At 38.8% G+C, this 22,659-nt stretch overlaps 1 protein-coding gene across 3 annotated transcripts in view; it reads left to right on the top strand.

The window, feature by feature from the left end:
• trim37 (tripartite motif containing 37) overlaps nt 1–21,289 on the top strand; it is a 79,452-nt gene extending 58,163 nt beyond the window's left edge. For 2 of the 3 annotated variants that reach the window (XM_008428660.2, XM_008428661.2), the window contains exons 21-26: nt 8,759–9,067; nt 10,209–10,361; nt 13,194–13,395; nt 13,481–13,572; nt 15,504–15,614; nt 18,989–21,289. In XM_008428660.2, coding sequence (XP_008426882.1) covers nt 8,759–9,067; nt 10,209–10,361; nt 13,194–13,395; nt 13,481–13,572; nt 15,504–15,614; nt 18,989–19,065 — 944 coding nt within the window. In that variant the 3' untranslated portion in view covers nt 19,066–21,289. The remainder of the gene's footprint in view (nt 1–8,758; nt 9,068–10,208; nt 10,362–13,193; nt 13,396–13,480; nt 13,573–15,503; nt 15,615–18,988) is intronic. The other variant, XM_008428662.2, reaches the window with a different exon arrangement.
• Nucleotides 21,290–22,659: the final 1,370 nt, after the last annotated feature.

Raw genomic sequence — 22,659 nt, 5'->3', positions numbered from 1 at the left:
GCATAACTGACCTACTTCCCCTCAACCTCCCTATTTTTTTTCTTAGTTAAAACTTATTTCTCACCTTGTTATCTAGTCATAGTGTAGACAGTTCAAAACACTGCATCCCTTTTTATATGAGATTACATTTAAGTCTAGCAGGAAAATGGGGGTGGGAATTTGCGTGGGTGATATGCTGCAAGGAGTCTAGTTTAAAATAACATTGGAGGTCATTTAAGAATATCGTGATATATATCAGGATATTAGATTTCCCTCATATCCCCCAGCCCTATTTCAAATACACAAAAAATAAACAAAACTACTCAACAAAACATCAGCTTATTCAATGCCATATCACTTCATCATATTTATTTTCTAATTTCTTTTAAAAGAAGAAAGATAGTTTGAAGTCTTTTTGAAGATACATCTGTTGTATTTGTACCAAACATAATATTCTATTTTGTATAGCCTTCGCCCTTTAAGGCTATCGTTAATGGGTTTATCCCTCCGCGCAGCGCAGCACTGAAAAAAGCTTAGCCCACCTACCGCGTTTTGTGAACAGTCTCACTTTGCGAGTGGCGACTGTTTTGTCATCTGTCCAGCAGCGGTCCGCGCCGAAATGGCGACTTAAGCACCCTGACTCCCCTTCAGGAAGCGTGCGGGTTCGCCCTCGGCCTGACATGAACGCGGCCGCGTCATGCGGCATGGAGGCAACAACCAGCCCTTTCTGGCCCCCATGAGTCCCTCGGAGAATCTCCGAGGCAGGGGACGGCGGTAGAGGCTCTGACTTGGCTATAGTTCATGCGAACCACAGCACCTGACATGAATGCACGCCCACTTTCAGAACATTATTCAGAGTGGCAAAGCGCATGTTCCCTGGACAGTGGGATGGATCGGCTAATCAGCAGGGGTTACATGCTGCAGTTTGGAGGCAGGCCTCTGCCTTTCAAGGGGATTGTGGATACGCTTCTACCACCTCTGGAGCAGAACGCTGCTCTTCTGTCAGAGCTGCAGGAACTGGTGGCAAAAGGTGCTATTTCCACGGTTCCCCAGGGAGAAGAAAATGCGGAGTTTTATTCCTGCTATTTTCTGGTCCCCAATAACAGGAGGAGTGAGACCTCCTGTTGGAAATTCTCGATCTGTCCCTGTTCAACAACTAAAGAGGAGAGGTCATGGACCTTACCACAGGGGCCGCTGTTCATTGGCTAATGCCCATTTTATGTCACAGCGCAGCTACCACGTGCGTGACCATCTCACAAACACAAGCTACAGTAGTAAACTCATGCTAATGTACATTGTGGACTAGCAGACCGGCAGAAAGTTTTTGCGTCAGGACTCAAAAAAGAATGGTTCTCCAGTGTCAGTGGGGTATCCTGATCGTATTTGTAGAACTAAAATTCACAGATTTCCAAAATCTGAAGTGGAATGCCTTGCTTGCATCAAAGCTTGTGCACGACAGCATTTGCAGCTCAACCGTTGTAGGATCAATAAGAACAAAGGAGTGTGTGCTATTGTAAGTATTATTGCTTTGCTTTCTTTGTGTTTAGTGAATGAAAAAAAAAAAGTCAATAATAAACACATCCATTATGAAAATCTTTTAGCTAAGTAAAGTGTAATGGCACTACCGATACAACTTCTACACCTTGAAGCCTGTCTGTTGCACAGTGAAAAAAAAAGTATACTTCAGTATACTTCAAACATACTTAAATTTGTGAAAGTACACTATAAATATACTAATTATTGAGTGTACTACCTATAAGTATATCTGAAGTATACTAAAAATACATTTGTACCAATTTCGAAATTAAACACACTTAAACATAATTGTACCAAAGTACACTTTTAATATATTAAATAAAAGTATACTTTAAGTGAACAAAAATATGAATGGATATGTATGAATTTTTAAGTGCCTCAATAATCTTTTACTATTTATTAAAATTGCATACAATAAAAAAGGATAATCATGATGTAATTTTTAAGAAAGTACCCAATCCATTTTCAGATGTGTGATGTAAAACCTTATAATCAACGGCATTAGCTCCAGTTCACACTCCAGACCAAATGGTGGCGGTATTGCACACTTTCATTTATTTAAMAAACACCACAAAGAGAAGAAAAAACTTGAACGCAGGGAAGATAACAGACGCTGTTCAAATTCACCATTTTTACTTGCATAATATTGCCTTCAAAGTAGAGAGGGCCTTGACAATAGTTACAAATTTTGGTAAATTCAAGCTGGTGACGTCCTAATCCGAGTTAGACGACAACACAACGGGACAACAACCGATGGAAATAAAATTTGTGTCACAAAAGGAGCCCGGGGGGACAAAGGCTGCTAAGTGTTGCTAGCTGTTGGTAAGTTTGCTTATTAATTATCTTCATTTAATTATAAACAGTGCAGTAAAGATATATAGCTTATGTTGGTTTCTTAAATAATTATTTTATCTGTTTTATTGTGACTTGTATGATTATTACTATAGCAATCATTCAGCTTCATGTTATAACTGCATGAAGGTTGTTTGTTGCGACTTATACTTTTATTCATAAACTAAACTGGTTTTAATTAAGCTCCATAAGACAAAGAGACTTTGATATTGTGAGGTTGTTGTTCTAACTTGTTCATCAATGATTTTATCTTCAACATGCAGTCTACCTAAGCAAATGAAGATGAAAGAGGAAGCCAGAGAAATCAGGTGTTAGGAAACCTAAAGACTTTCTGTCTCAGAAGAAGCTCTGACTCCACCAGATCACCAACCAGCTCTGAGGATGAACCTCCACATTGTCTTCATGATGCAAGTTTGTTTTTTTCAATGAGGAGCTAGCCACATTTTCAACAACAAAGACTGCTGTGTAACCAACACCAAGTGCTTAATAAACATGATTTGATTTAAAGGTAACTGGAAAGATTTTTTCTCTTCTTGTTAATCTAACATTTATCTTTCATTTTTTTTATTTGTTGTTGGCTTTCAGGGCCCTGTGATGGACTGGTGACCTGTCCAGGGTGAACCCTGCCTCTCATCTGATGRCTGCTGGAGATGGGCACCACCAGCCCCCCTCACCACCCTGCAAGGATCAGTGTGTTCAGATCATGGATGGAAAGATTTTAAGGTAGTTTGTCTCCTTAAGTCCACACTTAAAACAGCTTTATAGTTAATGCCAACATCAACGGATTCTGACATTGCTGACTATTTATTTCTACTTCTAACATAAACAGGCAAAGAAGACACCCAGAAATGTTTTTCCACCCCAGGCATCCGATCCCAATGATCATCAGTTCTTATGATGTCACATACATGGCGAGTCCACAATGTCTTAAAATTTTATTATTTTTTTATTTGCCATTTTTCTGTTCTCTTTAAATACTAATGCTTTCTCTGTTTAATTGCTCTGTTGTTGTTTTTTGTAGGTTTCTGTAAGGTGCAGTGAATGGGAATGTTCTGTCGTTGATCCTCGCTTTCATGTTTTATTGTCTGTCACACCTAAATTTTCATGTTCATGTGTTCACTTTTGATGTGTAAACTGATAATTTATGTAAAGTTCATAAAGTTGTGAGTAAAATTTGACAATTTTAAAATGTCAGTAATAAAACAAAATATACTGCTCAAAAAAATAAAGGGAACACTTCAGTGTTCACTTAAATATTAAAGTGTTCCCTTTATTTTTTTTGAGCAGTGTATTTGAATTATCTTGGGCATCTTGAGTAATTAATCTTTCTATGTAATTGTAGCCTAAAACAATCTAAGTACTGTAGTGTAGATATGCATGTCATGTACAAAATAGAAAAGTAGGAATAAAGACGAATTAAGAGTAATGAAAATTGTAGTTTATTATCAATAGCAGGAAATCAAAAATAAACAAAGTGTAATTTAAATACATTACTAATATATTAATAGTATATTTAAAATATATTTGAAGTATATTAAATATATATTTTTAATATAATTCTGAGAATTATTACATTCAGAATATAATAATTATATCAAAATATAATAATAAAGCTCTGAAATATATTTAAAAAGTATACTTTAAGTACACTAAGTACACTTGAAGTTGTTCCAAAAAAGTACGAATAGTATACTAAAATATACTATTAGTTATAATTTAATACGATTTAAATACTACTAATGTATACTAAGCAGAAAATTAGTTGTTCCAAAATAGTACAGTTTAAGTACATCGATAAAAGTATACTAAAGTATGTTAAAATTTAGTAAACTAAAGTATACTTTTTTTTTCACCTGGGTGAACAGATCAATATGCAATGTGTACCGCATCTCAGTGGTCCCCAACCTTTTTATTACCGCAGGCCGGTCAATACTCGGAAATTTTGCTGCAGCCCGGGATGGGGGCTGGGGGCTGGGGGCAATGAACCGCCAGATAAGGCTTCTGCATGTTGGTGTTCCCACTAAATCCTGAATATACCCAGTTTGCGTTGTCTTGGCCTTTTTATCGCAGCCTGTGGGGTTTTCCCTGATTGGGAACGACCAAATGGGAATGCAACGTGTTGAATGTGACAAGTAGCCAATCAGAAAGCGTGGTGACGTAAGAACAGAGGGGAATCCTAAACAGCTGACATATCGCGCAACTGTGAGTCCGGTGGATATCAGAGATATGTGGAAATGTTTATTATTATATGTAAAGGTCATTATTATATATTATTATGTTTATTCAGTTAAAAATGTTAACTAGGGAAAAACAGAGTCACCTCCAAATCATAGTGCAGCAAATAGAGCGCCTGCTCCCGTCATCTTTCATTCACCGCCTTTTCTTTTTATGTTTTTTATCTCTTAAAATGAGTCCACAAACATCACTATTGTTTCTACATCGTCATCCGTGTTTGGTTATTCCAAATTCCCGTATGCTATGTTGGGAGTTTTCTGGATTTTCTTCTGGAATCGGGATGTTTGTGACTGGAATCGGTTCGTGTGGTGTGTTGCTCCTGCCGTGTGGCTGGAGATACAAACCGATCGAACCTGTTGTACTTTTATCAGCTCTGTGGTCACAGAGGTTTGGAGAATTGGTCGACAATTCTTAAATCTTGCCATCTAAACCAGACTTAAGACTCACAAGCTCTACTCATCTCCTCTCGACCACTGCCAAAACGCTCTCTGACTCTGGTCGCTATGGTAACGTTTACATATCCCTTCAAAATAAGATACAGATGCGCCACAAAGACGAACATTTTCCTTTTGTGAAAATTTTAACTCACGATAATGACTAACGGGAGCTTTCACCTTGTTTCTCTGCAACGAGACGGTCCCATCTGAGAGTAATGAGAGACAATGACACCCGAAGTGTTGCTTATATCCACAGCCTGCTTGGTCTCTACGTGGCAAAGCAGCTTGAAGCTTCATTGCCTCATTAGCAGCCGGTCGCCGCATGTTACGCAGAGCGGCTTGTAAAGTGGGACTCGCCTACCGGTCCGGGATAAATCCATTCTCCTTCTCTCTTCTCTGGGCCTTTTCCCCTTCGCAAAGAAACTTTCCAAAGACATCTGATCTGTTTCTTACTCATTTTGCTGCTTGTGGCTCAATGTTGGTGCGCAAGTAACCGAGAGAATCCAGTTAAAGGATTTTCAAAATAAAAGATCCTCCAGACTCAAATAGTACATAAAACGGAAATATTTAATTATTTCTTGCGCGGCCCGGTACCAATTGGTCCACGGACCAGTACCGGTCCACGGACTGGGGGTTGGGGACCACTGCCATATCTTACATTAAGGATTTTAGTTTACCTTAAAAGGCTTTTTACTAAACTGTAATCATGTAGGCCATGCTAGCACTGAGTACAGTGTATCAAGCCTAGGCACACTCAAACATTTGCCAACAACAGAAATCACTGATTTCAAAAATCACCCTAAAAACCATGAATGCCCGACTTACCGAGCCTTGCAAGAACAATAGGCATCAGTGATCTCTTCCACAGCTATATTTATGCTGAGGTTGTGAGGATCTGCTGTTTTCCTCATCGACATGTAGCATTTCGATGTGACGCGCACAATGTTGGAGGCATCGCATGGCTCAAACACCTTGATGTCGTCCAAAAAAGATGACATGAACTTGTTGGTTCCCCTGTCGTGGCTGATATTTTGTGAAAATCTGGCAGAAATGCTACACTAATCGACTTAAAAAATACTCTGCAGAGAGTCAGTCGAAATGAAAGACGCCATGTTTACATACAAACTAAGCTAACTAGGCTTTGTTTGTGAGACATGCAGCCACGTGGGATTTTCAAGGGCGTTTCTGGGCAGAGCTTGGTAAGATCCATAAGCCCCCCAAAATAAGCCGATGCCCCAGCCTGTTAAACTCATCTGGAGCCGGGGCTGCCCCAGCATCTTGAACAGAGGAGCAGACATCATTTCCAGGGGTGGTCTTTTAGGCATTACCCCAGTTCCATGGATTCCACGGCTCATGGACCGAGTTCAGGAGGAACAGCTGTCGGTAATCCTGGCACCCAAGCGCAAGAACGCGGTGTGGTTTCCCAGTCTGCAGCAGCTGGTGTCAGGTCGACCATGGAAGCTGCCATGGAGAGAGGATGTGCTCTCCCAGGCCGAGGGAGCGATCAGGAGCCACCCAGAAATAGACCAGGGTCTCTGCTTTTGGCAGCTGAACGGGAGCACCTAGACAGGCTCGGTCTCCCTTAGGATGTTGTGCGCACCATTCAGTGTGCACGAGCCACTTCTACCACAGCGTTATATGCTTTGAAATTGTCATCCTTTCAATGCTGGTGCGCGGGAGAACATGGAGCCCATTTCATGTCCTTTAGGCTGCGTGCTGTCATTTCTCCAGCAGCTGATGGACCGAAACATAGCTTTCAGCACCATTAAAATGTATGCTGCAGCTATTTCCTCCTGCCATGAGGGTTTTTGGTGACAGAACAGTCTTCAACCACCTGCTGATGAAGCAGTTTCTGAGAGGTGTGCTCAGAAGCAGACAGGTGTCACGTTCCCTTGCTCCTCCATGGGATTTATCACTGGTCCTGCACGCTCTGGTTGAAGCTCCATTTCAGCCTTTAGCCCAGGCTCCTCTTAAGTTCCTGTCTTTTAAAACTGCTCTACTGTTGGCCCTTATGTCTGCAAAGAGAGTGAGCGATTTTTCCGCTCTCTCTGTTGCCGTTTCTTGTCTCGGAATACGAGCTGACGGCAGCTCAACTGTGCTGCATCCCAATCCTGCTTTTACTCCTCAGCATCACAAGCTAGTTCAGATCAAGGGAGATATCTTTTGAGAGTTGTTATCCCACTCCTCATAAATCTGAGACAGAAGCTGCATCTCATCTTCTCTGCCCCTTGTGCGCGCTCTCTTGTTATGTGGAGCGCACGTATACATTGCAACGCTCTCAGCGTCTGTTCGTGCATTACAGAGATCACTCAGTGGGGCGTCCTCTGTCTGCCCAGAGTCTTTCTCACTGGTTGTGTGAGGCCATCTCACAGGCTTACACTTCTTTTGAATTGGATCCTCCAGAGAATCTGAGAGCTCACTCCACCAGAGGGATTTCATCCTCCTCAGCTCTGCGTGGAGGAATGTCTGTGGAGGACATTTCCACGGCAGCTTCCTGGTCATCTCCATGCTCATCTATTCGGTTTTACCTGTGTGATGTTTCCACGTTTTCTATGATCCATTCTGTCCTCAGATTCCTGAGAGTCTAATTATTTTTGTCACATTTATTTACAAAGCATTTGAGAACAGTATATTTGTTACTTGTTCTGTTCATCGTTGCACTGTTACAGTTCGTAACATTCATTGTTCCTGTTCACAGCAGGAGGTCTGTTTGTCTCAACCTTTCTGACCAGAAATTATTCTCCTCTCTGGTCTTCTGCTGTATGGGAGGCCAGGAGTGCGTAATTCCGCACTCTATGCTGAGACTGTTTTTGTTATATGCTAGCAGATGCTTCAAGGTGGTGGTCTGGACGGACCCAGTGAGGCATAGACTACATCCTGCCATTAATCCGCTAGTGGATTAATGGCTAAACCAATTTAGCCTTAAAGGGCGAAGCCTATAAGAAATAGAACGTTGGTTACGTATTGTAACCCCAGATTCTATGAGTATAGGTGCAGCCCTTTAAGCTGTGGGCCTCACTGGTTCCTGAATAGCTGAAGAAAAAGGCTGTTAGGGAACAGTTTGTCCGGTCTGACCATTATTTTTACAGACCGGGGTGGGGTGGGCGTGGACTAAGCTTTTTTCAGTGCTGCGCGAGGGATAAACCCACTAGCGATATCCGTTAAAGGCTGCGCCTATACTCATAGAATCTGGGGTTGCAATATGTAACCAACATTTCTTTTAATGATCCTAAATAAATCCCCGAGATAAAATTTTGAAATAAGCAGACCACGAATTTTCACAACTTCTTAGCAAAACTACAACCTCATTAGGGCTGGATGATATGGTTGCAAACCTTATTTCTATAAAAGAGTTTCATATCTGTCGATATTGATAATTATTGATTTTTTTTTTCAATATCTAAAATGCTGTCAAATTATATATCTATTTTTAAGCAGTTATAAGGCAGGGTAGCAACCTAAACTGCTGCTGCGCAAGTTACTCAACAGGTTATTAGGTAGCCAAAGTTGTGGGAAACTTGAAACTGCTGGTAACCCAGCAGGTTGTTACTAGGTAACCAAAGAGTGAGTGAGTTTGTTGATGTCACCAACCACAAGAAGTTAAGCGACTAAAGCCTTTTCTCTCCGTACATCTCCCGGAATGACGTGTGGTTCTGGAATATTCTGTACATTGAATATTCTATTGGATTCCTTTTTGATTTTGTTCTGGTTTTCTGCAGCCCACGCTCACACCAGAAAAGAACGGGAGCGGCGACCACAGGTGGTGCGGCGATCAGCTCCGGACTCAGGAGTCTTGATCCGCCTCAAGGCGCAGATGGCGGAGGTCCGCAGCAAGATGGCCGACGTCAAGAGTCAGGTTCTGGAAACGCGCGAGTCTGGGGAGCCCAGACCCGGCCCATCTGGTGGCTTCGGCATGGAGGAGGCTTCGGCTCATTCTGCCAGTCCAGAGCTGCCAGCTTGTCACAAGGGTGACGCTCTGGAGCAGGTGGGGCAAGCAGCTGCGACCCGGTCCAAGGTCTGCCGACCCAGTAAGGACTCTGTCAAAAAAATAAATAAATCATCTGCTTTTGTTTGTTTAAAATAGTTTAAAGTAGGAAAGCAGTTAACCAGCAAAATGCACTGATGCAAAAGGCAGATTTTAAGGCTGGAAGTAAATATTAATGCAGCTCTTTGAGAGCTGTTTTTATCACAAAGTACATCTTGTTTTACACTTATGTAAGCAGTTATCATTCCCTGCTGCTCCTCAAAACATCCAGAATCATCTTTACTATAAAGTGTTGGAAAAATGCTTTCTTTAGACCTGGAGCAGGATTTATTTGACTCGTATTAGACAAATGTCCAAGGCCACAATCCATCCATTCAGTTGTCTGTCTGTAGAGCATCCATCTACCTATTTGTCCATTTGTTATCTTGACATGTTATAAAGTTGTTACATTCTGCATATTTTTCATTTAACCACTTAAGCCTTTTTTGTACAAAATTAGAAATGCACTAAATACAAATAATCAAATAAATTCATTTTTAAATAAGAAAATAATCATTTTATTCCCTAAAAAGCAACAACACAGCACTGCTTTAGTTTACATATTATCATTTGTAGCAAATAATGCATCTGCAGCTAGAAGATATTTCTAACATCAGTATATGAAAAGCTTAAGCGTTTTTGCTGGACTTAACATCAATACGGTGTTGGGCTGATCTGTTGATAATTTTTTAATTTAACCACTTCATATTTAGGCAGCAGAATGTGCTTAATATATATTTTTTTACAGCACTTGAACCAAGTGAAGCTAAAACTGCCATTTGTGTTCTAGGCAGAACACATTTACGATTTTTTTTATCTTAAATGCAAAATCTGTATATTCTTTGTACAGTTTTATGAGGTAATTGCCTTTTTTGAGTCTGTATACTCTAGCTAACAATTAATTGATTACCTAATGTTTACAATTATTTGAATAATCGGTTAATAGTTACTAATCATGATTAATCCGTTTCAGCCCTAGAAATACTATAGCAAAATAAGAGAAGAAACTTCTGTGTTTTGGCCTTAATTAATGGATCATGAAATCAAACCTGTTTGTATAATTAAATCATGATAAAGCTGGCATTGTATTGTATTAAAACGGGACATTATCCCTAGATTGCTTCAGCGTGTTTTTCTGTCTGCAGCCAGGAAGTCTCTGTCTCCCGTTCTGGATAGCAACGGAGGGTCTCTGCTTGTGAAAAGGCTGAGTTTCGAGGACTTGAAGGACGACCTCAGAGGAGCAGAGTCCGCTGCAGAGCTCAGCCTGCACCCTACAGATGGGACAGGAGCTGGAGATGGTTAGTTTATGGTTTATTGGGTTTTTCAAAAGTTTATTGAAAAACCCAATAAACCCAATAAAGTTTATTAGATAATTAGAATTAGGGGCACCAGAGAAAAACTGCAACTGTACTTCATTCTTACAACAGTAGCCAGTGCAGTGAGAGTTTAAACATTTCTTAAGTCAGATAAACTGCTGTTTAGCTTTAAATTATTCTCCACAATGTTCTGAGGCATTATGGAGAACATCTTGTTTTAAAGCCTGGTTCTACGTGACTCATTGTTCTATTTGACTTATAAGTATTTCTTCAGTGTAGCTCTAAAACCATCTACTCTGTTCTCTGTGCTGTTGGAATACGGCTGAAAATAGCCGCTGATTCTTGAGTGGCTCATCAGTTTTAAACTTTCGTTGTTTTGGCACAATGCAGCGCTCATCTCTTAACATTCTTACTTTCTGCACAGCATTGTGTGTACATATTTTTTCTTTTACAAACATAAAATTTTATTGGTTTGTATGGAGCCCTCTAGGGGACATGGGGAAAAATTTTGCTTTTCAGTTCCCTCACAATATGCTTACTGCAATATTTGCTGGTCTGTTTTGTATACTGTCACAAATGTCAATTTAAAATTTCAAATGTATGCACATTTAAAGAACCTCAGTGTTTATTCTTAACTCTTTGGCGCAAAAAACTGATTGAAAATTGATTAAGTCTGTTTGTGTAAGGTTGCAACGGAACTGCACATGAAAACATCCCTTTAAACCACTGAGACTACCAACACAAAAGAGATGCAATCAAAACTGTCAGAAGACTCATTACCCTGTGATAATAACCCAGAAATAGTCCAAAAAGTTTGGATGTATTTTTTCTTCTTTCCTACGTACGGAAATCTTCTGTTTATATCTTAGGTTTGTGGTGCATTTCTTTCCTAAAGAAAAAGACAAAAAAACTTCTGATATTTCACAACGAGATAGTAAGATACATGGAAAAATCTCACGAAAGCCTTACATAATAGCAGAAAGTATGATGGCCACCATAAGAAAGGCTTGCAGTATTCAATTATGACGCATGAACTAATCAGTACAGTATTGCGAGAGAACACAAAACCTTTTGCGGGATAATGCAAAAGAAAAGAAAAATTCCCCATATCTCCTAGGGGGCTCCGTAGGTTTCAACTCCAGATTTGCTAAGTTGTCAGATTTATTTAGATGGGTTCAGTTATTAGTTATTTTTTTCTCTTTTTTATGAGAATTATTTACACCAAAAACAGAAACAACAAATTTGTTCACAATAAATAAAAACACAACTGTCTCCTGAAAAGTTCAAAACTTACAAAAGTTTCATGCCGTCTCTCAATATTTATTGAAGAAGTAATCCAAATCAGACTTTCCTTCTTATTTTAGTTCAATATTTTAAATAACTTAACAACAAACATTGGGAATCTTTATGCTTGTCACAATAACAAATTTTGCTGGACAATAAATTGTTCCAGAAGTTATTGTAATAAATGATAACATTGTTTTGAGACCATTTTTAAGTAATGTAATGGAAAAATAATAATGCAAGAACACATTCTAAAGGATCAGTAAACTCTAATGAACATTTAACACTGGACCTGGAAAACATTTTTAATATCCAAGATAAATTAACTAAACAACAAATAAAATAAATTTTGAAGTATTTGTAAACAAAATTGTCCTTCAAAAAAAGGGCTGGTTGAGACCAAACCACCAGACCGAAGACTTTTATCATCCAGATTTTGTTAGAAAGAGAGAAAAAAAGAGATAAACAATAAATCATACCAATGGAAATTATTGAGTTTGTTTTAATTTATCATGGAGTTAATTGATTTGTTGATTATTGTGACAATAATCTTGGGATTATTGTCACAAGATATTAAGAAACCTCAATATCTTGTGACAGTGCAGTGATCATGGTTCCAGGATAGAAGTTTAATACCCCCGCTTAACCCATTGAGATATTTCTGTAGATATTCAATATGTGTACAAGGTGTCCATACATCCTTAAAAAGTCTTAAGTTCAGGTATTTAAAATGGAAGTCTTAAAATGTCTTAAACTGTTTGTTTTTTTTAAAGTAAGTTTGCCTATAGTATGTTTATCTCAGCTGTTACATTTAGTCTCGACAGGACAATTTAATCATACAATGGCATATCAGGGACATTGTACATAGAAAAAAAGGGAGTAAATTTCCACCTAAATGTTTTTAGATTAATCTCTAAATGAACCTTCAGAATAATGAGTCACATTTTATGGGCAGTACATTGTTACTTAGCAGCCCAAGCAGAGCTCCCGCATGGTTGATCAGCTTGTTTTACCGTTGCATGTGCTGGAAAATGGCTTCTGGAAATGTGTTTTGTTGTTCATTTACCATTAAGAAGCCACTTGCTGCATTCTTTTTGCTTGTGCTGGAGCAGAAGCGGAAGAAGAGCATTAGCTCTTCTAATGCTTTTCAGAGATGTGTGTATAAGTGCATCTGTTAGCATCCATTTTCATGTAAAAGTGTTTGGAAAACAGCTCAAAATAGCAGATCTCAGCAGACTAACATCTAATCTGAGAATTATTATGTGCAAGACATGTAATGAACCTGTATCGCCAATAGACTCATCCTAAACTGTTCAAGCATGAATAATAGGTTACCTTTAAATCTGACTTCAGACCTCCTCTAACAGAGCAAAATATGCTTTCTTTTTCGGAATGGTGAACTTGTTTAGCTTAATTTACTCCCGCTACATTTTAATTGCTTATTGATGTTGCCAAACCTTTGATTTGTTCATCATGTTCTGTATTTTAAAAAATAAACCGGAACTGCATTTCTGTCTTGATCTGTTCCAGGAGAGCTCCAGTCTGAAGCCACCAGTGGACCCCTTGTGTCTCTGAGCTCCTCCTTGTCAGATCAAGCATCCACCAGCACCAAGCAAAAGTGCTCAGCAGAGAAACAGCTGTACGGTGCGTCTGGGTCAAGAGACGAGATCTTCTCCCTGGGAGGACCGAGCTACATAACTGCCAGCAAGGCCTGCAGCGGCAGGACTCTGGGGTGCCAGTCACACTCTCCTCCTGCTGCAGTAAACAACATCGTCTCTCTAAATCATCAAAAAATTATTTTATTCCTTCTGCTGCAGGGCCACTGTGTTGGAGTGTGAGCCGGAAAGCTCGAGAAACTCCCATCAGTCCTTGCTGGAGGGAATTTCTGCGCCAGCGCAGTCAAGTGAGGGTGGGTTCAGCAGATCTATGTAGCATTGGTTGCTAAATACAGCTGGTCAGCGATTTAAAGCTGTTTTGTTTAATATACTTACAAATGTTGGGAGTGAAATGAACAAAAATCTTCAATAAGCCTTTTGTATAGGGCTGGACAATAAATCAAGAATATATATCGCAACAGACACATAGTATGAATAAGTAAATTGTCTGATGGAATATTCAATATATATGGAATATTCACTGAACTCTGATCCAGAACAGCACAGCACTCTTAAAGATGTAGGTAGAGGAAAGATTTTAACCACTCAACCTCTGCAGCCTGCAAAGCAGGACTGGTGGCACCGACTATGTCATTTTGGTTTCCTGGCGACTCTCACTCTTTAGTTGCCTAGCAACAACTTGTTGTCATTACATTTCATTTCCATTTGCATGATTGTTTATTTTTTCTGTTCCGACTTTGTTCACACTGCAGCCTGAAGTGACCCATTTCCGATTTTTTTGACGTAATGCGACTTGTATCCGATCTTTTCATGGGAGTGTGAACAGCACAGGTCAGATTCTTTTTCGAATGTGACCCATATCCGATACGTATCCGATTCAAATGCGACCTAATGTCCAGGTCGCATTCATCCAAACTGAACGTCACTGATTCTCAACAAATCTCACTATTCTGCGTCCTGATAAGTGCAAGTGGGAAGAAAAACGACAACCATGACGGACTATATGAGGATTAAGTTGTTAATATGCTGCTCCGGTTGGACARCAACTTCAAATACGTAAGCTAAGCTCCACCGTTAGCCTCCATGTTTACTTCCGCAAACACTGAGCTCTTCTTCTTTTTATGGCGGTTGGCAGAACACTGAGAACACTGACGCTATTGCGCCTTCTACTGCGCACGCGGGACACTTTCAGGTGTTTGCCCGTTCACACTGCAGAACGCATACAGGTTGCATTTACTGGCAGTGTGAACGGCCCCGGTAAAAAAATCGGAATTGCCAAAAAATCGGAATTGGGTCACTTCAGGCTGCAGTGTGAATGCACCCTTTGTACCAAATGCTGGGTGACAAAGGTTTTTAGTCTGGCACATTGGTGTCAACTAGACCCTTATTTGAAGGACAGTTTTTTTAAAGAGAGGTCATTATTAATTTTATTTGTCATTTCAGTTGTTTTGTTTATTTTTTTAGATATTCAAAATGTCCAGTGTTAAATATTCATTAGAAATTCAAGTTTATTCATATTTGAGACATTGTACTTGCAGTATTATGCAATTTTGGTTATGTTACTTTAAAATGGTCTCAAAAATATTATCGTTTATCGTAATAACTAGACAATTTATTGTCTAGCAAAATGTTATAGAGCGAGTCCTACTTGTGAGTGAAATAAACAAAAATCTTTAATAAGCCTGTTGTAATAACTCAACATAATTAATTAAAACAAGCTTGACTATTTCCATTTACATGATTTATTGGTTTTGTCTTTTCTCTCTTTCTGGATGACAGAAGTCTTCAGTCTGGTGCATTGGTTTCAACTAGCCCTTATTTTGAAGGACAGTTTTATTTACAGAGACTTCAGCATCCATTTTTATATGTTGCTTTGGTTGTTTTATTTTTATTTTTTTTGAATATTTAAACCTGCAGTATGTAACTTTTTTTGAAACCGTGGGCTTAGCCTGAAATTTTGAACAAGCCCCGCCCCTTTGCCCTCGTTTATTGCAATAGCTTCTGGGACAATATATTGTCCAACAAAATTTATTAAAGTGACAGGGCTAATTCTTAATGTGAAATTACATGTTTATTTAGAATTGATGGGTTATTTCCCAAAGGGGCAAAGCCAACATTAAAAGACAGACTTTCTGTAACTCAGCCGTTGGTTTTGGCTGAGAGGGTTAAAAAAATTCTATTTTTCAATTTTTTTAATTAAAATGTCAAAATGTGTTGTTTGTAGATCAGTCGTCATCTGTGTTGGTAGCAGCAACCAGCAGTGACAGCGACACCGAGGACGAGGCTCTGCAGAGCAGCAAGTCCCGATATGACAACCACACTTCTCCTTGTACAGGTAACACATCATCCATGAAAAACATGAAAAATCACATCAAAACTTCTGTTTTCATCAATTACAAGTTTAGACAGATTACTCTGGGCTGGAGACCTAAAAATGATTTACAAAAAAGTCATGAAATTCAACCATCCATTTCTTGGTAATAAGAATTTGTGGCCTTCTTCTGACCGTTCAAAAGTAAAGAAAAAAATACTCTTATTTGAATTCTCCATCTAAGAATTAACCAACTTATGAAAAAAATAAAACTACTTCTATAACTAATAAAAACTAAGCCGGAACTAAACAAAATGTAACTAATATCTTGATGTCTAATTTAAACTAAATTAGACAAATATTTACAATGAAATGAGACTAAACGATAATTACAAGCCTAACACTATTATAACCCTGCAGTGAACCAATAAAAATCTAAATTTGTATACAAATTGACCTTAACTTCGAATTTTTATCAGATCTTGTGCTGCACTGTTTAAAGAATTACAATAGTCCAAAGTTGAGATAACAGAAAGATGGATGGTTTTTCTGCACCATGCTGAGATGGTATATTTCTAATTTGTGCAATACTGTGTAGATGAAAGAAGACTTCTTAGAAAACCTGTTTTATAGGTTAGGAAGTACATGTCCTGCTCCACTCTAAGCTTCGCATTCGTAATGGAAGACGAAGGCTGTTCTCCAGATGCCCTTGTCTAAAAATACTTCTTCTCTAAATTTAAAAGCTGAGATAGGCTTGCTGTGTGGTTAGCTGATTTTATTAATCAGACCTTATGAATGAAAGAAACATTTATTTATAAGGTCTGAATAACTGAGCATGATCAGCATGCTCAGTTATGTTTCAGTCAACCAGTAACTTGACTCAAACTTGATTTTTATTCTTTGTCTTAGCTTATATTAGCTCAGACATACATTTTAATGCCAACTATTGACCAGATTTTCTGCCTCAGAATGTAAATACCATGTAACATTAAAATCAAACGTAGAAACACTTGACTGGATATTTTAACCCCTTAACTGGCGGTACCAAAATCATCAAAAATTGCTGAAAAGGTATACTCAAATTAAATCGGCTGCTGTTCTTGAATAATTTGAACAATGAAAAGCTTGGTCTCTTTATGAAGATGACAAGCTAAATTTTCCATTTTTGCAGTCAAAAATACTCTAACTGTAAGTAGTTTGTAGCTATTACGTTTGTAACATAAAAACCTTTGAAAAATTTTGCTTCACCCAAATTTTTTATTTTTATTTCTTGTAAATACACATTGAGTGTTGAATGTATGAACTGGAAAATACAATAAATCTGTTGAATAAAGTATTCTGATTGTGGATTTCAAGATTGATCAAAGTAGCACAAAAGGAAATGTCATTTTGGACATGTTTATTTATTATCAGGATGTACAGATGTTGTCCAAGTGTGCCATTTGGAGTCTCCAAATGGCACACTTGGACAACATCTGAAATACAAACTTCTAATGACTGTAACTCCTCAGTGATAGACCACAACATTTTACTGAATCGACTGGAGAGTTGGGTCGGACTCTCCGGTCCAGTGCTCAACTGGTTTGAATCTTAAATAAAGAACAGGGATTTATTCGTTTCAATTGGAAACTTCTCATCAGAGAGGTCAAAGTACCTAGGAACCCAGGTACTTTGAGTACCTAGGAACCCAAGGTTCCTAGGAACCTTGGGTTCCTAGGAACCTTGGGTTCCTAGGATTGAACCCCAAGGTTCCCCAAGGTTCAATCCTCTTTTCAATATTTATATGTTCCCACTGGCTCAGGTTATAACCTGGCTGATAAGATCAGCTACCATAACTATGCAGATGATACACAGCTCTACATCACAATGTCACCAGGTGACTCTGAACCCATTGAAATCACTGAACAGATGCTTAGAACAGATAAATGTGTGCGCCTTTCTCCAGCTGTTTCTCCAGCTGAACAGAAACAAGACTGAAGTTATTATTTTTGGTTCTAAAGAAGAACGATCTAGAGTCAATGCACAGCTTCAGTTATTACAACTAAAACCTAGTGATTAGGCCCGAAACCTGGGAGTAGTGATGGACTCTGACATGAACTTTCAGAGCCATATAAAAGCAGTTACAAAGTCGGCTTTCTATCACCTGACGAACATCGCAGGTATGTTCGTCACCTGAGATGATGTTCAGCGGAGAAACAGCTGGAGAAAGGCGCACACATTTATCTGTTCTAAGCATAGAACAGATAAATGTGTTCTATGCCAGAACACATGTTAGTTTATAAATCACTGAATGGTTTAGCACCACAATGCATTAAAGATCTGCTGCTGTTGTATCAACCTTCAGGTTCTGGTTCTGGTCTTCTCTGCATCCCCAGAACCAGAACCAAATGAGGAGAAGCAGCATTCAGCTTCTATGCACCACAAATCTGGAACAAACTTCCAGAAAACTGCAAAACAGCTGAAACACTGGGTGCCTTTAAATCTTGACTAAAAACCCACCTGTTTAGAGTTATATTTGAAATGTAATCAATTACGAATTTTATGATGGCATTTGACTTAAAGGAATGTTTTGATTGTTGCATGACTTTGTGTTTTTGTTTATGTAAAGCACTTTGAAATGCCTTGCTGCTGAAATGTGCTATACAAATACATACAAATACATTTTGATTGATCGATTGATTGATAGTAGAAGACGGTTAGATCATGAAAAATAAAATTATTATATATTTTTTTTTCTTTGAGGAAAATCTCAAGGTACGCTCAGTGGTGCGTATATAGCCATACAACTGCAGGTGCTACTGGATTTACAATACCAGTCATTGAATTGTGAATGTGCTCTTGATTTATAGCACAATTTCATTGGACCTCTGCGAACAACTCATCGATTTGATTGGCCTACTGTTATGAGACAAAATGTTTTTGGCAGCATGAAAGAAAAAGCACGTATTAGCTGCACCTTAATATCTGCCACAGTTTTCAAAGTGTGGGGAAAAAAGTACTGGCTGACAGTCCAGAATTTACTGTAATTATATTTTGGGGTGTCTGATGTATTTTTTTAAATATTAAGTGATTATTGTTTTAATCAGTTACTGAGTAGCCTTTTTGCCAAATACTATTTTACCCTAAGTTGAGTATTTTATTAGATGGCTACTTTTTACTTTTGCTTAAGTAGTGCTATCTTTAAAGTAGCAATATTTTGGCTACTCCACCCACCTCTGGGATTTTATTTTTTATTTTTTAATGGGAGCTGCAGTAATGTGTATCAATGTTTGCTTTAAATAGAAATCATTATTATGAAAATGCATTAATTTTGAACCATCACTGCTGGATTATTTGGAAAGAATTCCTTACTGGGAAAGAAAGTGTGTTATTTACATAAGAATGAACCATCTCTGCAGGATCAGACACGTTTCTCCTCTTTCATCCAGGAGAACCGCTCCTGTCAGACAACAATGGACTTCCTGCCATCAGGTGATGTCTTAGGAATCCAAACACGAAATCCACAATGGCCACAAACATTGAGACTGGCATGTAGAGTATAAACACGAGCAACAATCGTTCATCTTTGTCCTGCCGATTCTCAGACTGGGACCAAGACGCAATATGTTCATGAGTATGAGTAAACAAAGTCAGAGATTTCAGAGATTCAAGTGGCAAACATACTTTCATTTATTTATGAAGTATTACCTTATGTAATTAAGTATATGATCCACTTTTGTTTATCATTGTATTTCTCACTTTTTCTGTGTTTGATTGGAATGGTTTTCATTATCCAGATGTTTTATAGTATCTTGTCCACACTGCAAAAACACAAAATCTTACCAAGTTCCAAGTTGCTATGTAATGGCCCACTGCCCCTTGATTGTGAAATATGGGCTACTGGATTTACAATACAAGTGTAATACCAGTGCAAATAGTACCGTTTCTTAAGTATAAAGGAATTATCGACTCAAAATAAGCTCCTGTGTTTTGTAGAAAAGTTCCTTGTAAGTTAGTTTTGTCTCATTTTAAGTGTATTAAGATACTTGCACTAGAAACTAGTCTACAATACTTGGTAAGATTGAGTTTTTGTAGTGCATGAAAGTGCTCTGTTTTGTTTCTTTGTTTTTCCAGCAGGATCACGATTTGAAGTATCGGTTAAGCAGATTAAAAGCTTCCAAAAGCTGAACTACACAGGGTTTTTCCCCCTTTAATTTCTGAAGTTAACTATTAGAGTTTTTATTTATGTAACAGCATGGTGGTTACAGTTATTCTCTTGGATTTGAAAACTGCTATTCTCAGATATGTACAATAAAACTTTGATGCTTTCTGCACCTTTACAAATCGGATGTTTAATTTATCATCACTATGTGTTAGAAGCCACCTCACTTCATAAACTTGAGATGTGATGATTTGTTTCATGTGAAAACTAAGAAATCTAAGTATATTTTCTGTTAATTAGTAAGTAGTAGACAAATGAAAACTGGACCTTGTCACTTTGATCGGCGGAGGCTAAGAGTTTAAAAAGGAGGCATGATATAATGCATGTTACATTTGCACCCACACCCAATACACAGTGAGGCAAAGAAGCTGGCTTTTCTACCTGGAGCAATTTCACCACTCATACCAAGTAAAGGGGTAAAACAAGAAATAAAACATTATTTACACAAACAGCACAAAACCAATAACTGGTATAAATAAATATTTACATGCATGCAAATCATTACAACTAAACTAATCTACGGTCAGTCAAAGCATAAATTCAACTTAATATAAAATTAATATAAATACTCAGAGCATTATCCCTCCTAATTGACATGGTTTGCTCCAGGAGCTTTTCAGCAGTACCTGGAGCATCTGTCTCCCTTTTGTGCTCCACCCTGCTGAGGAGACACACTGGGAAAGGTGAGCTCTCAAACAATTAGCAAGCTCAAATTAAAGTTATCAGAAACAAACTGACATTTCCCCCACATTCTCCCTGTACAGGAAAGATGGCCAGTCTCCCTACCTGAAAGAATGTTTAACTAAATCCCACAATGCAACTGAAATAAAGAACTGAAACAGGAAACATTTGGTCTGTAAATAAATTAAACATAACATCAACACTCTTTTATTAGTGATGAACCCCTGGTCTCCATCACAGACTTACAGGTGGAAAGTAATTCTAGGGACTGAACTGGTTTGATGTGTTCTATTTGTGAACAGGTGTTAGAAAAGTGTTTATTTTCTGGAATGCAGCACATCTCCAGCATTAATGGTTGGTTACTATGTAACATGTTCTTGCTGCTGACTTTAAACAGAACAGAAGTGGATAATTGAGGTCGATGCTGTAACCTTAGCTATAAACATACATTGACATTAGGATGTTTTACATCTTTCTGGATTTCTAACTCATCCAACCCTTAAATATTCTGTCATTAGTTTACATTGTAAATATTTGAGTATATATTGGAGCCTATTTTTGATAAGGCTTGCTTTAGACTGGAGTCCATGTCTTTGCTGACTTGACTAAAAGTAGATTGAAGGAAAAATCAGTTGCCGTGTTTTTTCTGTTTCTGCATCTGAACAAATGGCAGCAGGATTCTCACCATGTACTGTTGTCTGATTTCCATTTCTGCCAAAAGCTGCTTTTATTTTGAATGTTCGTAGAATGCAACACACATTATTCTGTGGATATTTTCTGTCTAATAAATAAAATGTTTTATAGCACACAAAAAATAGTCTATGGCTTTTGTTTTTTTTTATCCCAAATGTATCAGCAAAGCAATATGAGTCAGGTGTTACTTGAATGCTGGAGCATGTAGTTAACATGCTGGAGGATGTTAACCTGGAAGTTTGTCAGGACAAAAGAAAAAAACATGAATATATGTGTAGCAAAGACCTGTATTGAAACTATTGCAGCAAAAGGAGCAGCACATTGACTGTGGTCTTTTCCTCCAAGTCCCTTGCAAACACTGAGGCCCACTGTGTATTGTTAAAATAGACTGATTTAACTCTGGATTTCTCACATCTGGTGGGTAAAACTCTGCAGGTCTCCTGGAGCTCTTATCAGGAGGACCTGATAAGAGTCCCCCTGATCAGGTCCCACTGCTGCAGGTTCAAAGTCCCAGGAGCCCCTGGGGTCTTTCACTATAGGCCCTGGTTCCATTCATGCAGGAACCATCCATGCAAAGCAGGGTCATCTACACCCTGCTTTGCACATCCATCAACCCACCCATTGTCCAGCCAGCCTGATGCTTTGACAGCAGCTGATTGGCTCCAGGCTGGGATGCTGGACCTAATCAGTCCCTGGTTCCATCCATCCACCTCCAAGCCCATAGGCATAGGTGAAACCTGCACGTGAGCCCTACCTCTTATCATTGACTCAAGACCCCTTGTTAACCACCTCCAGAACGAGGCGCGTCATACCAGCAAGCTTACCCATACTTAAGTATCCCTTCAAAATCAAGCAGGGCGGGAGGCAAAGAGACCCTGGAGCCGACTCAGGAAGGGAGGCTGGTCCCTAATCAAAAACTGTGCCAGGAATGATTGCCTGCTGAACTGTTCAACATGACCTCTTTGGATTGGTTCAAATTGAGTTCTTGTCTCCAGAGCAGAGGTGGATCTTTTTAACTTTGTTCAGTTTATTTGAAATGAAAAGGAAATCAGCCAGCTCCACACCTATTTCCCCCCAGACCAGGGTAAGGTACTTCACAAGACTTTTGGCCCCACTCAGCGGTGAAAGTAAGGGAGTACAGCAGGGTACTGCGTACCCCTAAAGGATTCAGCGGGGGTACGCAGTACCTGCAAGAGAGGGGAGCGGCTGTCTGCTGTAAAACATCAACGGGTTCACTGTGAAGCCGTGACTGATTAGTTTTTCAAGAACAATCTAAAACACGACTTAATCAGTTAATAACTTTTTTTCCCATTTCATATTGTTTCTGAACTGTTCGTGTTTTGCTAGAGCAGCAGTGCAATATGTCGATCGCTGAAGGTTTTGAGTTGATCTCGGCATCAGGTGACAAACTGAACGCAGCCAGGAGGCTGAGAGCAGCATGTCCTCCTCTGATTGGCTTAAAACGTTCATAACTTTATTAAAGAACAACAAAAA

The sequence above is a fragment of the Poecilia reticulata genome, linkage group LG14 (genome assembly GCF_000633615.1).
Source record: "Poecilia reticulata strain Guanapo linkage group LG14, Guppy_female_1.0+MT, whole genome shotgun sequence".
Classification (NCBI taxonomy): domain Eukaryota; kingdom Metazoa; phylum Chordata; class Actinopteri; order Cyprinodontiformes; family Poeciliidae; genus Poecilia; species Poecilia reticulata.
This window is presented reverse-complemented; position numbering and strand designations above follow the sequence as displayed.